This window comes from Canis lupus, chromosome 5 (assembly GCF_003254725.2).
Source record: "Canis lupus dingo isolate Sandy chromosome 5, ASM325472v2, whole genome shotgun sequence".
NCBI classification, from domain to species: domain Eukaryota; kingdom Metazoa; phylum Chordata; class Mammalia; order Carnivora; family Canidae; genus Canis; species Canis lupus.
The window spans coordinates 2,169,755-2,189,661 of NC_064247.1; the positions used below are offsets into that span (position 1 = coordinate 2,169,755).

General features: G+C 50.3%; 1 protein-coding gene and 1 long non-coding RNA gene across 7 annotated transcripts in view; one reads left to right on the forward strand and one right to left on the reverse strand.

The window, feature by feature from the left end:
* Nucleotides 1-19,907, forward strand: part of OPCML (opioid binding protein/cell adhesion molecule like) — a 1,085,315-nt gene that overhangs the window by 516,084 nt on the left and 549,324 nt on the right. Inside the window, exon 2 of one of the 6 annotated variants that reach the window (XM_025464878.3) lies at nucleotides 19,066-19,150. In XM_025464878.3, the coding sequence (XP_025320663.1) occupies nucleotides 19,066-19,150 (85 nt within the window). Of the gene's footprint in view, nucleotides 1-18,911; nucleotides 19,151-19,907 lie in introns of those variants that run through there. The other 5 variants (XM_025464877.3, XM_025464876.3, XM_049109746.1 and 2 more) reach the window with 5 other exon arrangements.
* Nucleotides 5,410-19,240, reverse strand: LOC112671047 (uncharacterized). The gene is made up of 3 exons (XR_003143351.3): nucleotides 19,002-19,240; nucleotides 11,053-11,216; nucleotides 5,410-8,524 (listed from the first exon to the last, which is right to left on the reverse strand). It is a non-coding gene; the product is annotated as an uncharacterized LOC112671047 (long non-coding RNA).

Below are 19,907 nucleotides of genomic sequence, written 5' to 3' on the forward strand. Positions count from 1 at the left end.
ATCGACTAAACTCTTTCAATCATCTCACACCGTTAGGACACCTACACTCTTGTTTGACAGCGGCATCGTTAGCCTTAATATTGAAAGACTGGGTGACCTCTTACTGACCTCTCTCTTTTTCTCACCCTTGTTGACTATACATTGATTTGTCTTGGAAACTTGTCTCCGGACTCCTGCCTTTCCGCCAATTCCCACAGTTTTTGACCAGGGCCCGTCGTATATTGACCGAGTTTATGTGGTTGGAACTGATTGGGCTTCAGTCAGGCCTGCTTAGCCTTCAGCAGTGGGTTTGGGACTCATTTTCTTCAAGCAGAGTTCAGGGTCAGCTCAGGGTTTGTGCTTGGTGTGGCAGAGGTTTGTTTTTGTTTTGTTTGCTTTTCTCTTCATGAGGAAGGTGAGCAGAACTTCAAGATGCTACATTTCTACCAAGGGGAGGAAGGAGGGTTGAGACAAACTGAAAAGCTGTCAGCTAAAGTGAAATGAATTTTGGGTAGGGTATGCACTCTGGGAAATGAATGTTTCAGAGGTGACCATTGTTTTTCCTTTGAGCACATGGAGTTAAAGAGTACTGGCAGTGGGAGAATGGGGTAGGCACACGTGACATCTGTAACCCAAACTGAGGACCTAATAGGGCCAAATCATTCATTTTCATCATATATATGTATAATTTCATCTAATATATACATGAACTATATATACCATAAATGAAAATGATTATATATATATAAAGTATTAAGCTTCTTTGGACAAAAGATTTTGGTCAAGGGTTTAAATATTGTTCTTAGTATCACAGTATAATAATAACAGTTAAAAAAATAAAAATCTCGGCCATGATTAAATTAATAGTGCGTAGTAAAGATATAAAACCCATGCATATGAAATGATTTCAGGACATTTATGAGTATCTACAAACTAATCTGGTGCAGTGAGAGCAGAGGGCTGCTGTAGCATGCAGGTGTAAGAGGACGGATTCCCAGGATGACTCCTTCTTCTGTTGGGAAAGCGTGGTGATCATGCGGTTCCCTCCTCACAGACCTCACCTCTGTACTCTGCTATCTCTGGCTGATTGTACTTAAGGTCAATCAACTGTCAAATATACATAGAACTCTCTGCTAGGTAGGGTCCATGGCTGTCCCAGCCTTGAGACTGAACGTCTACCAGGAGCAGGGAGGTGGGGGCTGTCCTGGGCACCAAGACTTCATATTTCACTGAATGCTCACCACAACCCTCTGAGGGTGACAGGCTTGGAGGGAACTGATAATGATCTCAATGGTGATAAAGCTGGGTTCCAAGCTTGGGACCATTAAGAACCCATCAAGTTGGGTTTTCAATGGTCCCAAGCTGGGTTCTCTGAGATGGTGTTTAGTCCACAGAGTGTTAATTAAGAAATTCTGAGTTTTGGTGGGTGGGGCGGGAGTAGGATGAGCAGAGGTCACAGTGTGACACAGTCTTATCTTATCTGGGTGGTCTCTTGTTGGGTGGAAATAACCAGACCTTTATTCTCTCTCTTTTTAAAAGGTTTTATTTATTTATTCATGAGAGACACAAAGAGAGAGGCAGAGACACAGGCAGAGGGAGAAGCAGGCTCCCTGCAGGGAGCCCAATGTGGGACTTGATCCTAGGACCCCAGGATCATGACCTGAGCCGAAGGCAGACACTCAACCGCTGAGCCACCCAGGGGCTCCCCAAGCCTTTATTCTATGCATCGATCAGTCATTCGAGGGGGGCCACTGGGAAGAGCGTGCACTTGGGGAGGGGTTTCCTTGTAGAAAAGGAAATCCCCAAAGTCTGTCTTCTGATACCACTACCAATAGCTGGGCCGGTAAGTGTTTCCTTGAAGAACATGACAAGCTCGCCTCGATGTCCACCATAATTTAGGAATTAAAATGTACTAAGTGCTTAAGAAATATTAATCAATTTAATCCTAGTTGCAACCCAGTAAGGTAGGAGTACTACTCCCTCCCCCTTTTTTTTTCAAGTGAGGAAAATAAGACTTAGGAGGGTAAGCAAATTGGCCTGGGTTGCGCAGCTGAGAAGTGGTAGCGTCCAGATTTGAACTCTGGTGATCTAAGATTATTTTCTGGCAGTGAATCACTCATGCCATGAGAGCTACAGAAAAGTACAGGGAACCATTAATATCCTGAAGAAAAAAAAAAAACTCTAAGAAGACAGATAAGAATAACATCCTTGATAAGCCAGAGTGCAAAATATGGCATGTTGCAATATAGAGAGCAGGATTAGAAGTCAAATGACTTGAGTTCGAGTCCATCGTCTTCTGGCTGTGTGGCCTTGAGCAAGTCACACACACTCACCGAGCCTCATCTGTCTCATTGTCAAAATAGGCTTCCCTGGACTTCGAAAAGGGTCATAGCATCTGCATGGCAGGTAGTGATGTTCCATAACAGCATGTGTTGAAGTGTGCCTTCCACACTACAGGCTGGAGGCACTCAGAGGAGCTCAGTGAGGACGGAAGGACCATGGATGAAGGGGCGTTGGGTTGGGCTTTGAGAGTAGTGCTGGGGAAGGAAGAAGGAGAAGGAGAAACAGGAGGGACTGGTGAGAAATTTCAGAGGTTGAGAAAGAACAATGACCTTGTTGACAAAGCTCATTCCATGTGCTGCCTCATGAAGTCACCTCACGGCCAGTGGGGTAGGTGCTCCCATCCTCCATTTTCAGATAAGAAGACCAGGGCTTGAGAGCTTATGAGACACGCCCTCCATTGGTGGTAGAAGCAGGATTTGAACCCAGATCTGGAGGGTTCCAAAGTCGCTGCTCTTCCCCTACTGTCCTGCTAACGTGTGGTCCACCTCTGTCCACAGCATGTCTGTTAGGAAAAGCAGCGCTGCTGAGGGGACGGTGAGTGCAGCCCCCAGCTGGGGAGTCTCTCTTCTCAAGTAGCATTTCCACGTGTGTTTGGACTCGGCACTGTCCCGACAGGGTCTCTGCAGAAGGAAGCCTGTCCTTTTCTCCATGTTTCCTTCTTCCTAGTTTCATCTGCTGTCTGCTTCCCCGCCCTGGACTGTACCTTTCCTCTCATAGTGATGTGCACGTCTCGCCCTCTGGGGTCAGCACAGACGGGTTTATCTGCCAGCCTCTGGAGGCCTCCGTCCCACACACGATGGCTGCTTGCAGAGGGGGCACAGGCTTGATGCTGTGAGGTACATTCACTGAGCTGAACCCACATCTAACACACAAAAAACTCAACTCAAGGGACACCTGGGTGGCTTAGTGGTTGAGCGTCTGCCTTCAGCCCAGGGCTTGGTCCTGGGGTCCTGGGATCGAGTCCCACACCGGGCTCCACTTGGGGATCCCGCTTCTCCCTCTGCCTGTGTCTCTGCTCTGTCTCTGTGTCTCTCATGAATAAATAAATAACATCTAAAACGAACAAACAAACAGACCTCAACTCAATTCCAAGTATGTAAAGCCAGAGGCAGGGGGTCAGGGGATGGGGTGGCATCCAGACAGCAGGTGACCTTGAAATCTCTAGGCTCTAACTCTAACATGTAGGTAGGATGGAGACAATGTCAAATGTAAAATAGTACGAATAATGATGAAACGACAACAACCACCATGCAACCAATAATCATAATAATATTGTAACGATGATAGGAAGAAGAACTGATAATTACTGACAACCCAGACCTTGGCATCCTTGACGCCTCGCTTTTCCCTTCTGCTAGGTCAGAATAGTAGAACAAATGGATATAGGAAGAACATTCTGTCAATACTGTGAGACCACGTGTGGTCCGGTGATCTCTGTGTCTGTGGGAATGCCCAGATGAAACCTGGTGACCAGTGGCCGGGTATCACATACGGGAGCTTATAGCGTTACTTCGGGGTAGCAAAGATGATGCCTAAGGCCCCTCCCTAATCCAAAATTCTATGATATGGCGATTTCCTAAGTATTGATTTCCCAACCTGAAGCTGCCCTGTCTTGCCTTTGAGGACCTAAGTGTGGGGTGGACAATGTCATGCCAATTCCCGTGTCTTGAGGCCCAGGGGCAGCGTCAAGTGTCGGGGTTGTAGGGCCGCATGTATGGGTCCCCAGAAGCTCTGTCAAGCAATGTGGTTGTTGTAACAGATAAAACAGTCTCTGTGTGTACTTCTCATCCACCCGGGGAAGGCGTCCTGGTGGACAGATGATGCTCTTGAGGTTGAAGGTGCTGAAGCAAAAACCTAAATGGGTGGAGACTTCCTGTTTTAAAGTATACATGGTACAAGTATACATGTTTAAAGTATACATGGTACAAGGCAAAGATTGTATAAAGTATACATGGTACAAGGCAAAGATTGAAAAATCGAACACAAGTAAGTGGCTCCGTGTGAACAGATCCAAGGGATCTTCCCCCAGTCTTTGTCAGGGCCTCCTCGCCTGGAAGGTGGGCTGTCTTTGATGTTGGAACGGTACAATAGTGTTTTTTTTTTTTTTTTAAAGATTTTATTTATTCATGAGAGACACACAGAGAGAGAGGCAGAGACACAGGCAGAGGGAGAAGCAGGTTCCATGTAGGAAGCCCAACGTGGGACTCGATCCCAGGTCTCCGGGATCACGCCCTGGACTGAAGACACACTAAACTGCTGAGCCACCCAGGCTGCCCTACAATAGTGGTTTTAAAGATGGATTTGCACACGGAAGGAGCATCTCTAAAGACATAAATGACCGCGTCCCGAATCTGGGGCCCCCTCTATGATACATGTAGGAATCACAGCCAGGGGTTACCACTGGACCACAGTTTTCCATGTTTTCACGTTATGGTCTAGCCTTCAAATCTTCTCCTCAAGCCCTGAGTGGAAATTACTGATTAGGCAAACTGCTGGTGTACGAGCAAAATTAGCCTGTTTACCATGTGGGAGCCTGCTAATTGCAAAGACACGTGAGTTCCCAGGCACACTGTCCTTTGTCTGTGAGATGCTGTCTTTGCCACGACAAGGGAGCGTGTGCAGGCCGGAAGAGCCCGGGCTGGACTGGGTACGATAATTGGACTGGTTTCTGTGCTTTGCTTTCCTCTCGTGCAGTTTCCTTCCTGGGATGATTGATCAAGAGGCCTCCTTGGCCCTCTACTGTGCTGTGCTGTAGGCATCCCGTTGAAAGCCAACGCCACTATGAAAATGGGTCTCCCGCGGAAAAATGTCACACTCGCTTGCTTAGCAAACCTTTACTGAGCACCCACTTTTTGTGAAGCATTTGGCATAGGGACAGGTGTGATTCTCAGTAACCTAGCAAAGACAGAGTGTCCTGTACTCAACTGGGTAAATACAGTATAAGGTATAGTGAAGATGGGTAAAATTCTGAGGACGCAGGGGTCACTCATGTTTAGGGAAGTGGGAAAGTGCCCAGGCAAGATAACATTGGAGCTGAGTCTTTTTTTTTTTTCTTTTAAGATTTTATTTATTTACTTGAGAGAGACAGGGAGAGAAAACAAGGCAGGGGTAGGGGATGAAGCAGACTCCCAGTCGAGCAGGGATCCCAATGCAGGGCTTGATCTCAGGACCCCAGGATCACACTCTGAGCCAAAGGCAGACGCTCAACCACTGAGCCACCCAGGAGCCCCTGGAACTGAGTTTTAAAGATGAGTTTTGGAATTTGATCCGCAGAGGAGGGCATTTCGGTTAGGGGAGGCATCACGCGCTAATGTAGAGAGAGATGCAAATGCGAACATTACTCTGGAAGGGCCGTGGTCCAACGATGGTCACGTATCTGTAGGCTGAATGCTTCAAAGGGACATTGTGTTGTGTGATAGTTAATAATTTTATATGTCATCTTGGTAAGACCACGCTACCCGGATAGTCAAACATAATTCTAGAAAAAAGCCGACTCCCTTGAGAAACAGGGAATTCCACGAGGAGACGGCCTTCTGATTTGAGCTGTAGCATTAACTCTTCCCAGGTCTCAAGCCTGCTGGCCTACCCTACACATTTGACTCTTCCCTGGGTCCCAAGCCTCCTGGCCTACCCTCCATCTGAAAGGGGGTTTGCAAATGCTCTGGTTCAATGGCTTATTTTACAGTCGCAGAAACCAGTCAGGAGAGCCGAACTGACTTCTCCGAAGTCTGACGGCAGGCGGGCGGTCAGCTCAGCCCCTGCACACCTGCTCTCTCAGTGTATTTGCATCTACCCTTCTTTGGCCATATTCATGCGATGGGTGGAGCCACTTACATCTCATGCGAGGGGGCTTTGCCCTGGCTTTCATCCCCTTGCCAAGTCTACAGAGAGCATTGTCTTAGCTCTTCCACCGTAAACCCATCCGTCCCTCCACTGGTCACTCAGTCTCTTTATCAAAAATGTATATAGAAACTACCCTGCCCGGCGCTCTATACACTATTTGTTCATTTCTTCTGCTCTTTAGAACTTCCCATTTCGTTGTGTCGCTTATCCTTAAAATGTACTTATTCGGAATGATTGAGAGAAGATGTGAAAACCCGAATCTCTGCTTCAGTGTCTCAACATGCCGAGCAGCTCTGGTATTTCAGAGCTGAAAGGACACTGGGATACAGTTCTGCGTGCTACTTACGTGTGTCCTAGCTTCTACGTTTCTATTTTTAGGTCCCCTGCCCAGCGCCATTAGTCTGTGTTAATTAAGATGAGAGTGAGGAGGATTCACTTCTGACGAGGCCTTGCCCCACCTGCAGGGGACAGTTGCCTTCACCACGTTCTGGGCTCTGGGAGCTCAGCTGCACACTGTTGCTGTCACCCCTGGGCCCCCGACCTCGCTCCCACCCAGCCTGGCCACGCAGCAGGCCTGGTCTCTGTCCTCTGTGGACCTGCAGTGACACGGGCGGGCTGGCCGCACAGGCGACACTGTCAGAGCCGAAGAGCACATCGGGGGCTGTCGGGGAACCAGGCGCGGAGGGAAGCTCACTCAGTGCGAGAAGGGGGCAGCAGGGTATCTTGGCAGAGAGAGAAAAGTGTTGGGATCAATTCCTAAGCGTGTTGGATGGAAATGAGCAGATGAAGATTTGCAAGGGAGCAGAGACAGAGGAAGAGAGAAAGGGGAAGAGAGACAGATGATGAGGGGGGAGATGGGGGAAATGGAGCAGAAGACCCAGCTTTATTCACTGCAGCTGAGGCCGTGCGCCGGTCCCTGCCTTCTGTCTCGGGTTCCTCCCTCAGCCTCCTTCTGCCCCCCTTAGCCTCTGCCAGCCTCCACCACAGCCCCTGCTCCCGGCCTCTCTCCAGCCTCCCACATCCGCCACACTTGTGCTTTTTGCATGTGCGGTTTTCCCCGGTTCCTGGTAAGGGGGCTCTGGTGAGGCTGAGAGCACTGGCCTCCAGCTCAGGCCTGCTCCTCCAGAGCAGCTTTCCTGCCGGCAGGTGCGGGCTGGAGGCCGTGAGGCGCCATTCATCTTAGAAGGCGGGAGGCTGTGTATATTTGGTGCATATCACCATCACAATCACTAACACCATCACTAACACCAACACCATCACCATCACCAACACCATCACCCACACCGTCACCAACACCATCACCAACACCATCACCCACACCGTCACCAACACCGTCACCAACACCGTCACCAACACCATCACCATCACCGCCACCATCACCATCACCATCACCATCACCATCACCAACACCATCACCAACACCGTCACCAACACCATCACCGCCACCAACACCATCACCATCACCAACACCATCACCATCACCAACACCAACACCATCACCATCACCACTACTCACTACTATTACCATTGATAGCAGCAGGAGCACTAGCTTCTAAATCCTCTCCCTGGCGGTTTATACCTAGAAGTCCAGTCTTTCTCAGACAAGTCGTGAGGTCCACGCAGTGTATTTAGGCTGTTTTAGAGCCCAAACGGACACGTTTCCCTATTTCTGCTCCTTAATTGATGGTTGGACTTTTGCCACCTGCCGGTAAGTCTGTTGGATGGTGTTTTGTCCTGGAGCACAATGCCGGCAGCCACCCAATTTCATTTTGAAGGGACAAAGAGATCACTGGGTGCAGGATGGGATGGGGCTGGGTTCATTCCTGCCCTTGCACTCCCGGAGTTGGCCTTGAAGTATCTGCTCCGAACTTCCCCTCTGCCTCCTCACATTCACCATAGGGCTTTGCAATCTGTCCAGCAGGTAGTCCCAGTGTATGCAGACTCTGAGTTTTCCCCGAAGTTGACCCGGGTACACTGAGGCCACACGCACACGTATGCCCCTCACAGAGTTATTTTCACCTCACTCTGCTCCATTTTCTTCCTTTTTCTCTGTGGCTTCTGGGTCCTTGTTTGAGTACCACCCTGCTTTAGGGTCTCCTCCTCTCCCGAAAGGGAACAACAAATTGCTTGCTTGCTTTCTATCTTTATTTATTTATTATTTATTTATTTCTCTTTCTCTCTCTATTTCCCTCCTTCCGTCTGTCTTTCTCTTTCTTTCTTTCTTTCTTTCTTTCTTTCTTTCTTTCTTTCTTTCTTTCTTTCTTTCTTTCTTTCTTTCTTCTTTCTTTCTCTTTCTTTTCCAGATCTCAGGCTTTGTGACACCAAATCCATGCAGCAACGTGACCTGGAGCTAGAGCAGCTGGGAGGCAATGAGATTTTGGGATTACAGTCTGAGAAAAATTTTAGCGCCAAGTGAAGAGGTGGGTGGGGGAGCATTCCTGGTGATGTAAGGAAGCTGTTTGGAGACCAATCCCAGATCTCATGCAGTCGTGGTGGTGAGGATGCTTATAGACCAGCAGAATTTTAGACACGGTCCAGGCCAATGCAACTCAGACTCTTTTGGCCAAAACCCACAATAAAAATATATTGTAAAATGTCACCACACAAGTGCCCCCACAAGAGCCTGAGAACTCGAACAAATAAATGATAAAGTCTGGACTCGGTGATGTCATAATACTTTATGAGAGGCTTACTCTTTATGCCAAGTGACCATATATCACAATGATTATGTAAATCACAAGATATGCTTCTGATTAATATGGTTATGTTTTATTAATTAGGATATTAATATCTGAAGCCCATCCACATAGCTTGCTAGCCATGTGGTACAGCCACCATTTCCCTCCCATGAAGAGCTTTTTACAATATAAATAATAGTGTGGTGCAGCCTCAGTAGTTTTTGAGCACAAGGCATATAATTCTAATTCTTTTTCTTTACCTCAAGCTATATAGCTACCAATAAAGTCATATCCAAAATCTAAACAAGGACAAATATATTTGATTATGTAATATTTGGTATGTGATTCTTGGGTGGCTATAATATCTGTGAGACTGCAGGCTAAGAGTTGGAGATACATGACTACTTTTTATTATTTATTGAATAAGTATTTACTGAAAACCTGCTCTCTCCCAGGAACTGGTATGGGCACTAGTGATAGAGCAGGGAACCATGAGGGGGCCTGGTAAAGACTCTACTTTGAATTTCTAGAAATGACTAGGAATAATCTTTCTTCTCTACGCATCGATTTCTTAACCTAATAATAATACCTTCCTGATAGAGGTGTTAAAATAATTATATTAAATTGTGAGGCATGTACTCTGGTGATGGACACATAGCAGGATGATGATGATGATGATGATGATGAAGGCCACTGTTCATTTTTATTTTTATTATTTTTTTCACTGTTCATTTTTAAATGGCTGGTTGATCCGACCCTGAGTGGGTCCATAGATGGAACTTCTAACCTGAAACAATTCACCCTAACACATCTATTAATCATGAGCCACGTACAAAGTGTTGTGATGAGCATAGGCCTCTGGCAGCTCTGGGGAACTTAGTCTTCAGACGCCACATATCCGTGTTCCAGTCTCTCATGCTGAAGCGAAATAAAACGAAACACAACACTAGCTTCCCCCAGACCCACATCTCTGCCCAGTTAGAGCCGCCCTTTCTCTTTTCTCATTTGCTTGCAGGTGGGCATGAGAGCCTGGCCACATCTGCTTTCTCCACTCCTTGTATTCCTCCGTCCTACCCGAGCTCAGCACCCAACTGCCAAGGCCCCGGTGGGGAACTGTTTCTATGGCGTCCCACCATCTTTCACGGTGCAGGACCAAGAGCCTGACTGGTCCTTCAGCAACCTGAAGTCTCTAGTATTTGTCACTGTAAACTATTCCTTTCTTACCGATCAGCCTCCTCCTTGATTTCTATGATGCTATTGAGGCCTGATTTCCCTTCTATTTTTCTAGTTACTTGGCAGATGCCTTCATGGGTCCTTCCACTCATCCCTTAAATGTTTGTGTTGCCCAGAATCCACACTAATGCTTTATTCCTTCTCACTCAACTACTCTTGTTGACAGACCTCATTAGTACCCAAGGCTTCAGCTCCCACTTTTACAGAGATGATTCCAAAATCTATAACTGTAAACATTGTCTCTTTCTGAGGCTCCAAACCTAAATATTCCAATGCCAACAGAAATTTTTACTTGGATGTTTCACCAGTACTTTCCATTCTGCATTTACATTGATCACACTCCCCCCAGTGTCAACTCTTCTTGCTATTTCTCTGATTGGTAATATTATCTGCTCAGCTGCCGACATCAGAAACCAAGTGGAAGCCTAAACCCTAAAACTTGAGCCTTTAGGACTGAATTTAGGACTCATGTCGTTCCCAACACCCCAAATCTATGTTGTCCAACTCTGAGACAGTGAGGCATCCTTGCATATTGTATTTTAAGTCTTATATTGTATACTACAATATCTGATATTTGCCTTACTAGACTATAAACTACCCAAGGGTAGGTAGTATTTGTTGTTTGTATCCCCAGGCCCAGCAAAGTGCCTAGATGTTCTGCTGATACTGGTCAGAGGATGCCCCAAACCACAGCACAATAATGGGTGATTGAATGAACTTGTCCACAAAATGAGCAATATGTAATAAATTGGCCAATGAGACAAGATTGTGAGTAACCAGGGTGTAATGCAAAACACAAGTTCTAGTTCCTCTGTAAGACCAACAGATCGGATTCATTTTGGTAGGAAGAGGATGGAGCCCAGGTGAAGTAGCATCCTGCTTATTGAGCATTCTATGTGCCAAGCCCTCCCCTGGGTATTTCACATAAAACTTGTTCAGTTCTTCAAAGATAGAAAATAGCATTAATGTTACTCACCTAACCATTGAGGAAACTTGGCCTCGGAGAAGTCTGGCCCGTTGCTCAAGGTCCCAAGCTCCTGGGTGGTGGATCTGGATTTAGAGCCAGGCAGACTGACCCCTGACAGGCATTGTCTTCTTCACACCTCGGTTCCATTCTGAGTGGAATGATCCATTTTCCACCTATCACAGTGGAGGCAAGAATGAGACCAGGGAGGAGTAAGACCATCATAACTCCTACTGAGCATTTAAAAAACATGTTTTATGGCTTGTAGTTCTCAATATAATGCTTTTTGTTATTTGGTTTCTAGAACTATATGAGGTGTGACTATTAAGTAATGAGGCTGATTTTATTGTACGTCTTGTGGAAATTGGTCCCTTCACAGGAGTCTCCATCCTTTCTAGAAGGAGGTAGTTTAATGTGTTTCATGCCCTACCATGTCCCGCCCTTGACTAGAATAGTTTGGGGACCAGGGAAGAATTGAGTGTGGGGTAAAGAGAGTCCCTTGAGGTGACGGGGTTGGAGCCTCTGATGTCTGCCTCCCTGACTTTCTACAAACTATGGATAGTGGATGCAGTTCTCTTATGAGCAGACATTTGCTGGTATTTACTCTGTGCCAAGGTCTAGTCCATAGTAGAGGAATCTGGGATGAGCAAGACAAACATCCTGCTCTTGGGGACTTTGCAAATCTTTTTTTTTTTTTTTTTAAGATTTTATTTATTTATTCATGAGAGACACAGAGAGAGGCAGAGACACAGGCAAAGGGAGAAGCAGGCTCCACACAGGGAGCCTGATGGGGGACTGGATCCCTGGACCTTGGGGTCATGACCTGAACCAAAGGCAGATGCTCAACCCCTGAACCACCCAGGCGTCCTGGGATCTTGCGACTGTAATGGGAGAAAGGTAGTTATATGTGTGTGCACATGCCTGCACACACACACACACACACACATTTTAAAAAGACAGTAAAAGAAGGCAGATGATAAATTAATTGGCTTTATAGCTATCAACAGATCACTCCCTAAGTCCTGGGGAACACCTCACCTATGTTTTTATAATGCGAATCTTGTATGCCTTATGGCTTCCTGTTGGCTTTGCTTATTTTAGCTTTTATTATTTTTGTGCATCCCTTGGGCGATTTTTGTTGTCTTATTTGTTTCGGTCAGTTTCAGTCATCTTGGCAGAGAGAAGAGAAGAGGGCTTGAGCGCTCGCTGTCACTGACGGCTGCCACTGTGCCAGGCACTGTGACAGGCGCTTCCAAGTGTGTCATCTGTCTTAATTCTCGCAGCAGGCCTTTGAAGACGCTCTTATTAACCCTGCTTACAGATGAGGAGATACGAACTCAGGGATGATAAGTCATGTGCCCAAGGTCACGGAGCTCAGAAGTGGCCGAGCAGGGCTATGGAGCATGCATCTTAACTCATGCCCTCTGTCGGTTCCTCTCACTAGCTCACGCAGAGGGGGCCGTGTGGGAAAGGGTGCGAAGTGCTCTATGATGAGAGGAGACTAGGGTAGGATTCAACGGTCCTGCATCCTGGCCTCAGCTTAGCGGCCCTACGAGGAAAACCATCTGACATAATGTGCCTCATTTGCAAGAGTGCAAAGGGACGAGGGGCAGCGAAGGCCCTCATGCCCTGGCACTGATCGCACAGGCAGCGCTCACGGGAGAAGGGCCCTAGGTTTTACCGAGGACGCCACTGTGTCTCGTGCATACGACTACATTCTGGCATCTGTTGCCATTCCTTGGAACTTCCTGGATCCTAGAAACTGACGGCCCCGTTTCTGGGACCTTCTAGGACCTCTCTCATCACCAGCAAACATCCCTAGCGTACTACACCGCCTCGTCTGAGGGCCCCGAGCTACAAGGCCTCCTCAGTCGTTGCACCCCACTGGGTCCTTTCTGATGGAGGCAGGCTCTGTAATGTAAATCCGCATCATGCACAGGCTTCTTACTTTATGTTTGTTCCTAGTGCACACACAGAGCAGCTGGGTACAATCTTTTCCCAGATAAACACAAGCTGTAAGTTTTCTTTATTTATGAATAACACACAGTTTGAAATTGCTTTTACAACTGGTTACAGATTTCATTAGGTAAATTCAGATATTTCTGTTGAATCCACAATTCCCCAATGGCCATCCTCACCTAGGTAAAACGGAACCTCATTAATAACCACTTTTGATCCCTTCTTAGGTGATCTTTAGGTGACTTCTAACTCTAAAATTGGCTCTTCTTTAAAATCAAAGAGATAACCCGTCCTGTTTCCCCATATTACACACGTACAAAACCTTCAGGCACCTCGGGAATTTGCCTGCCTGGTGCCATACAGCTTATCTGTCCAGAGCACCACTTCGGGGAAGAAACCTGTGGCACTGGGGGAATTAGGGGCTTCCAATAGGTAATAGGAACTGACATTCCTTGAGTGCTTACTGAGTGCCAGGCAGGATGCCGACTGCTTTACATGCAGTATTTCATTTAACACTCACCAATACTGTGTGTACTCGTTATTATCTGTGCCTCTGTTTACCGATGGGGGAACGGAGGACGAAAAAGTTAAGGAGATTGTGAAAAGTCACGCAGAGGTATTGGGATGGGATTCCAGTGTCCCTGTCCTAGTGCCCCTACACTGTACAACAGGGGCTTTCACTTGACCTAGATCACAGCTGGTAAGTGATCTAGGTAGACCCATAACTTAAAAAAAAAAAAAAAAAACCTGGATCATTTGACTATTATTAAGGGTAAGTGAGCAGCAGTTTTTCCAAAATCTAGTGATAACTTCATGGCCTCATTCTAAATCAATCCTACAATCTACTCTCAGAAGCTGAGATGGAGCTGAGCGGAGGAAATACACTCAGAGACAAATGGACATCGGTGGAGTCGCTGTAGGTTCCAAAGTCAAAGATAAGGGGAATTACTTCGACTATACAAGGCAGAGGGGGGCTAGATCGGGGATGAGGATCCCAGGGACAATGGGCCCCCCACCCCAAAAGACTTTCACCATCTTTTTTTTTTTTTTCCTTAACAGTAAGCTTGGAAGCAGGTTTTCAAGGTTTTCAATGAGATGCTAGTGTTGCCCTCAGCCCATACGGCAAGCCTCAGACTCCTTTCTCCTACTGCCACCCTAACATCTCCACCTGGCTAGCTGTCTCATGGAGCTTTGTCTTCACTCTTCCAACTTCTGCTTCTCAAAATCTAGTCCTCCCGGAGACATGACCGTCACAGGTAATGGTACCACCCAGTTACCAGCCAAACTCAGGAGTCATCCTCAGCCCCTTTATCTTCCTTGATTCCAACACCCAAACTTCCAGAGAGTCCTAAACGCTGTACATCCAAGACACGCCCCTTACGTTTCTATTTTTTGCCATCATCATTGCTACCGTCACCATTTCTTTCCTGTTCCACTCTTGAAAATCTCCGTTTCCCGCCATACCAAACCACCCTTTACGTGACGACCACATTTTGTAAGTCTCAGTCAGTTCATGTCACCTCCCTGCTCTAAGTTTTCTGAAGTTATTACACTGCATTGAATCCACCTATGCCTTTTCTATTATAAATCACACCGAATATCAAGATATCTGTAGATCTGAATCAAAGCTCGAGTTTGGACATGGGGCATTTACAGTCTTTCACTCATATCTTTTTACACGTCACAAGTTGTTATCACAGGGACTTCTGTTATATAATCATCATCTATGATTATGAAATGCTTCCAGTGTGCAGAGTTCTTTGGCGATGTGTGTAACACATCGCCTCATTAATTGCCACCCTGTATTAATCATGTCTTAAAATTTTTCTGTATTTTATGATGTTTTGACATCTCAGAGGCTTCTAATTCTGGAGGGTTTGCCCCTTCCCCCAAGGTTAGCTAATTCCTAGAGTTGGCAAGCAACTTGTCTTTAGCATGCGTTTCGCAGGCAAACCAATCAAGAGCCCACATCCCCAACCGCCTCCTTTATCCAAGGGTCACACACGAGCTATTTCCTCTGCCCCAACTCACCCCAGGAGCACTAGAGACCACCACGCAGCCCAGGACCTGCCAAAATCACTCAAACAATCTGATCCTAAGCTTGCTCAAGTTTGCCTACCCTGCCTCACCTTGCTTGCTTCTTCTGCTTCTTGACCCCCTACCCCGCCCCCCCCCCCCCTCCCCGCTTCCCCCTGTGGCCCTGCAGGGCACTTCCTCTTGGGAGGAAGTAACCAACTCTTCTTTCACGGAAGCTGTCTCTGTGTCTGTCCACATACCAGACCTCAAAACAAAATCTTGGGGACATTTCAAGACACCCCCAAGCCCCCCTGAGATAGGTATTGTTAGGTACCAGTCACCCAGCTGAAGGGTTGAAGAGTCAGGACCCGAAGAGACAATCCAACTTTGGAACCAATGTTCTTAGCTCTCTTACTTTGTCCTCAGATAATTTGTCTTTATATGTGTGGATATATGCCCCAAAGGGGTTAAACTGGGAGTCTCCCCATCATGGTTCTCAACCAAACATTCCTTAGAAAATCCCCAGTATAAACCATTTCAGTCCTGGCTCATTGTGAACCTCGCCCCCGGTTCTCTTTGCCATTCCAAACTGGTTTGGATTTCTAGTCTATAAATGGGATACTGGTCCCTAGCCTTACACATGAATGACGTCTCCCCCACAAAACCATAGGCTGGCAAAGATTAACGTAAAAGTTAGACTTCTGCAGCTATTTCTCTGACTTGCCAGTCCTTGAGTTCAGTCATTTAGTCGCTCACAAATATTGAACTAGGAAGCCAGCTTACTAGAAGAAAATAGACACAACAGGCTCTGTTCTCTGGACTCCAGATACTTATACCTGAGGGGCATCAGCCCCCCCCCCAAAATAGATACTTATCCCTTCCTCAAAAGAAAGATTTATTACTTATTATCAAGAATATAGAATGCGTTGCTTCAACCCACCTCTGCTACTCTTATTTTCTTGTCCCTTCTGTTCTTCTCCCAGTTGGACTTCTACCCCAATAACTTTTCCCATTTCAAGCAATCCTTTATAGACTGAGTTAGCACTTTGCAGCTGCTCCACGTGCATCTCCTGAGGAGCACTAGGAGTGGACCGACAGGTGCACGAGGAGGGAATGTCACATGAGCCCACGGCAACCAAGGGGCAGGGGCTGTGTAACTCATGGGGCAGGCTGACCCAACCCCATGCCACCATCGCCCAGGGCTCAAGACACAAACCCCTGTAACTGAAGGAAATGACAAGCACAGCCTCACATTCTCAGCTTCACTCAGGTTAAAACACTGGGAAAAAAAAAAAAAAAAAAAAAAGCCTTTCCTGGCTGGTGATGATGGATAAGAGCATCTCAGAGTTTAGAGGATCAGGCACAACGTGTACACAGAAAACCCAGGTCCGCTCACATCTTAAGGAAAGATGTGTGTCATTAAAACTGGCAGGTGGTTCCAAAATAAGTAGTTGGGCTGCTCTCTGAGGCCTGAGCCTCTCTTCCAGGCATTTCTCTCCTCCCGCTCTCATAGCCCACGAGCTCAGGATGTGCGTGCTGCCCAGGGCCTGTCTTTGTTAATCTCTCTCTCTTCTGGAAAGGGGTGATGTGTGTTTTTTCCTATATTAAAAGAGATAAAGCACACATGGCATGACTGGTGACAAGTATTCTTTCTTCCTGAGGTGTGATGCTCTCATTAAAAACTTTAGACCTAACCACGCACGTGGACTCCCCATTTTACGGGAGAAGACGGAGCCGTGTGTACGAGCGCTCAGTCTCCCATGAGGGAGAGAGCGGGGAGGGTGCCTTTGTAGCCTTAAAGCGGCTGAAGTAACGAATAAGAAGTTAAAGCTTATTTTTGAATTAAATTTCATTGTTCAGAGCCCAGCCTAATTTAACAAGAGGAACTGAGAAAGAATACAGTGAAGGAAATTGCAGAGTGACCATTAAGTCATGATGTAGGGGGATAAGCCGTGCTTTGGCCAGGTGTGGGGTGGCTTGTGGCAGAAGGGACAGGAGAGAAGCCATAGGACGGGCCCAAGGAGAGACGGGGCTCTGTGTTGAGAACTGGGAGAACCCGATGGGCCGGCCTTGGGGGGACCCCCGGGGCCCAGGCCCCCTCCCCACGCTCGGTGGTGCCCCTTCGTGGTGCTCTGGGCATGAAGCCATAGGTGGAGTCTGGGAAAATCAACCCTAACACTTTTTAGGTTCTCCAAGTGTTTGTCCAACCTCTTGCCTTTTTTTTTTTTTTTTTTTTTTTACAAAAAGGATACTTGAGGACGTGGTAGGAGGAAACTCATATTTGCCAGTGTTGGGGGGAGACACAAAGTGTCCACCGCCGAGCAGCTCCGAGCTGGGGCACCCGGGGCAGAGAGCGCTCTGCTTCTTTCCTCCAGAGCCCCGGGGGGAGCCTGGCCACGGGGCCGTCGTTGGGCAGGTGCCAAAGGGACGCGCGTGCACGCGGCTCAGGTGCCTCCAGGGGCGGGAAGCTCAGCTCTACAGGCGGGGCCTGGCGACCTGCGCGGGGCACGGGGAGGACAAGTGCGGGAGGACAGGTGTGGAGGACAGGTGTGGAGGTCAGGTGCAGGAGGACAGGTGCAGGAGGTCCGGTGCGGGGGACAGGTGCAGGAGGACAGGTGCGGAGGTCAGGTGTGGAGGACGGATGCGGAGGACGGGTGCAGAGGACAGGTGCAGGAGGTCGGGTGCAGGAAGTCGGGTGCAGGAGAACAGGTGCGGAGGACAGGTGCGGAGGACAGGTGCAGGAGGTCGGGTGCAGGAGGTGAGGTGTGGAGGACAGGTGCGGAAGTGAGGTGCAGGAGGACGGGTGCAGGAAGACGGGTGTGGGAGGTCAGGTGCGGAGGTCAAGTGCAGGGGGACAGGTGCAGGTGGACAGGTGCAGGGGGACAGATGCGGGCGCCCCTTTGCCATCTGCCCCCCCCCGGAGGGGCGGGGCATCCTCCCGGCTGCCGGGGTGGGGGTGGGGTGGGGGTGGCGCGGGCTCCCTCCCCCCGCCCCCCGCTCTGCGGAGCAGCCCGCCTGGCCGCGGCGCCGCAGGGGTTAAGGCGCGCCCCGCGCCCCAGGAGCGCCCCGGGAGCCCCGCCCGCCCGCCGCGGCCCGGGGAGAGGGGAGAGGGGAGAGGGGAGAGCGGCGCTGACCGCCCCGCCGCTGCCATGACAACCCGGGCCGGGCCCGCGCGTCGGGGCGGCTCCGGGAGGGGGAGCGCAGCCCGGGGGCGGCCGCCGAGCCCTCCGCGCGTCCCCGCGTCCCGCCCGCGTCCCCGGAGGCGGGGGGGCCGCGCTCCGCTCCCCGAGCGGCCGCAGCCTGGGCCGGGCGGCGCTGGGCGGGCTGGCGCGGGGCGGGGAGGCCGGCAGTGGCCGCCCGCGCTGCGGTGAGGACGCAGGGCGCCGCCGGGCGCCGGAACTTCGGGCGCCTCGGGGCGGCGGGTTCGAGCCCCGGGCCGGCCCCGACCCGTCCGTGCGCGCGCGGGCTCCGGAACGCCCCCTCCCGTCGGCGGAGCGGCAGCCGGCGGGCACCTCCGCCGCCCAGACACCTGCCTCGCGCCTCCCTCCGGGCTGCAAACTTTTGGTGCCGAGACCTCCGCAGGACGCGCCCCGCCGCGTCTCCCAGCCGCGCCTCGGAGGCAGAGGCAGAGGCAGAGGCAGAGGCAGAGGCTGAGGCAGAGGAGGGGCGGCGGCCGCTGACCCCCCTCCCCGCGCCCCCGCGCCCGCCCCCGCCCGCGCCCCAGGGGAGCGCCGGGAAAGCTCCTTTCGGAGGCAGGAGGGGCACCTGGCTCCGCCGGGCTGCAGAGCTGGGGCAGGATCTCGGGAGCACCCGGAGGCTGCGCACAGCCCGGACTCGCCTCCGCGCCGCCCGGGTCGGCCTGGGGCTCCCCCCGCGCCCGGCGCCTCCCGCCGCGCGCCCGCCCGGGTGGGGGGCGAGGACCGCGCCGCCGCCGCCGCCGGAGCCCCGGGAAGCCGCGGCCGTCGAGGATGGGGGTCTGTGGGCACCTGCTCCTGCCCTGGAAGTGCCTCGTGGTCGTGTCTCTCAGGCTGCTGTTCCTTGTGCCCACAGGAGTGCCCGTGCGCAGCGGAGATGCCACCTTCCCCAAAGCCATGGACAACGTGACGGTCCGGCAGGGGGAGAGCGCCACCCTCAGGTAGGGAGCTGCACTTCGGGGGGGTGGCCTGGGGCTGACCTGGGGCCGCAGGGCTGCAGGCCGCACAGCTGCCCCCTCCAGGGCTCGTCCCTGGCTGTGGCCGGGGAGGCCCGGGCTCCGATGCGGGACACCCAGGCCCATGCTTGGGGCTCGCGCATCCCCCGGGCGGGTCGGGGGGGCGGTGATGACACGGCGAGATTCACTCTTGCCCTGGCTCCCAGGTGACAGCTCCAGCGCCCTGTGATTGCAGCCTGGGCTCACCTGCCTCCACGGGGCGCTCCGGGGGGGTGGCCCCCTGCAGGCCCGAAGGTCCAGAGGACGCCGGGTCGTCCGTCTTCCCTATGGGGGTGGCTTTTGCTCCTGCCAGGGAGGCCCTGCAAGTGCCGCCCCCCCCCCCCCCTTGTGAGTCTGCTCAAGACCCAGCCGGCCCTGTCCAGCGCCCGGTGCTCCTGGGACCCCTCTTACGAATGATGAGGGCAGTTTCGTCTTTGCGGGCGCGGGCCAAGCTTTTGCTACCAGGACATCACTCCTGTGCGGAAAAAGGCACAAGAGAAAGCTTTTTGTTTTACCTTAATGAGTTACAGAGAATCACTTACAGGCTCCAGGCAGAGGGGTGGAGATTCTTGGAATATGAACCTTTGGGGACTGGGCCCGCTGCAGCAGAGACTTTAATAAGAATGCAGCCACCACTTTCCACCAGCTCAGCAGATATCATCTTTTATCCCTTTAATGAGGCAGTTCTGGTCCTAGGAGACAG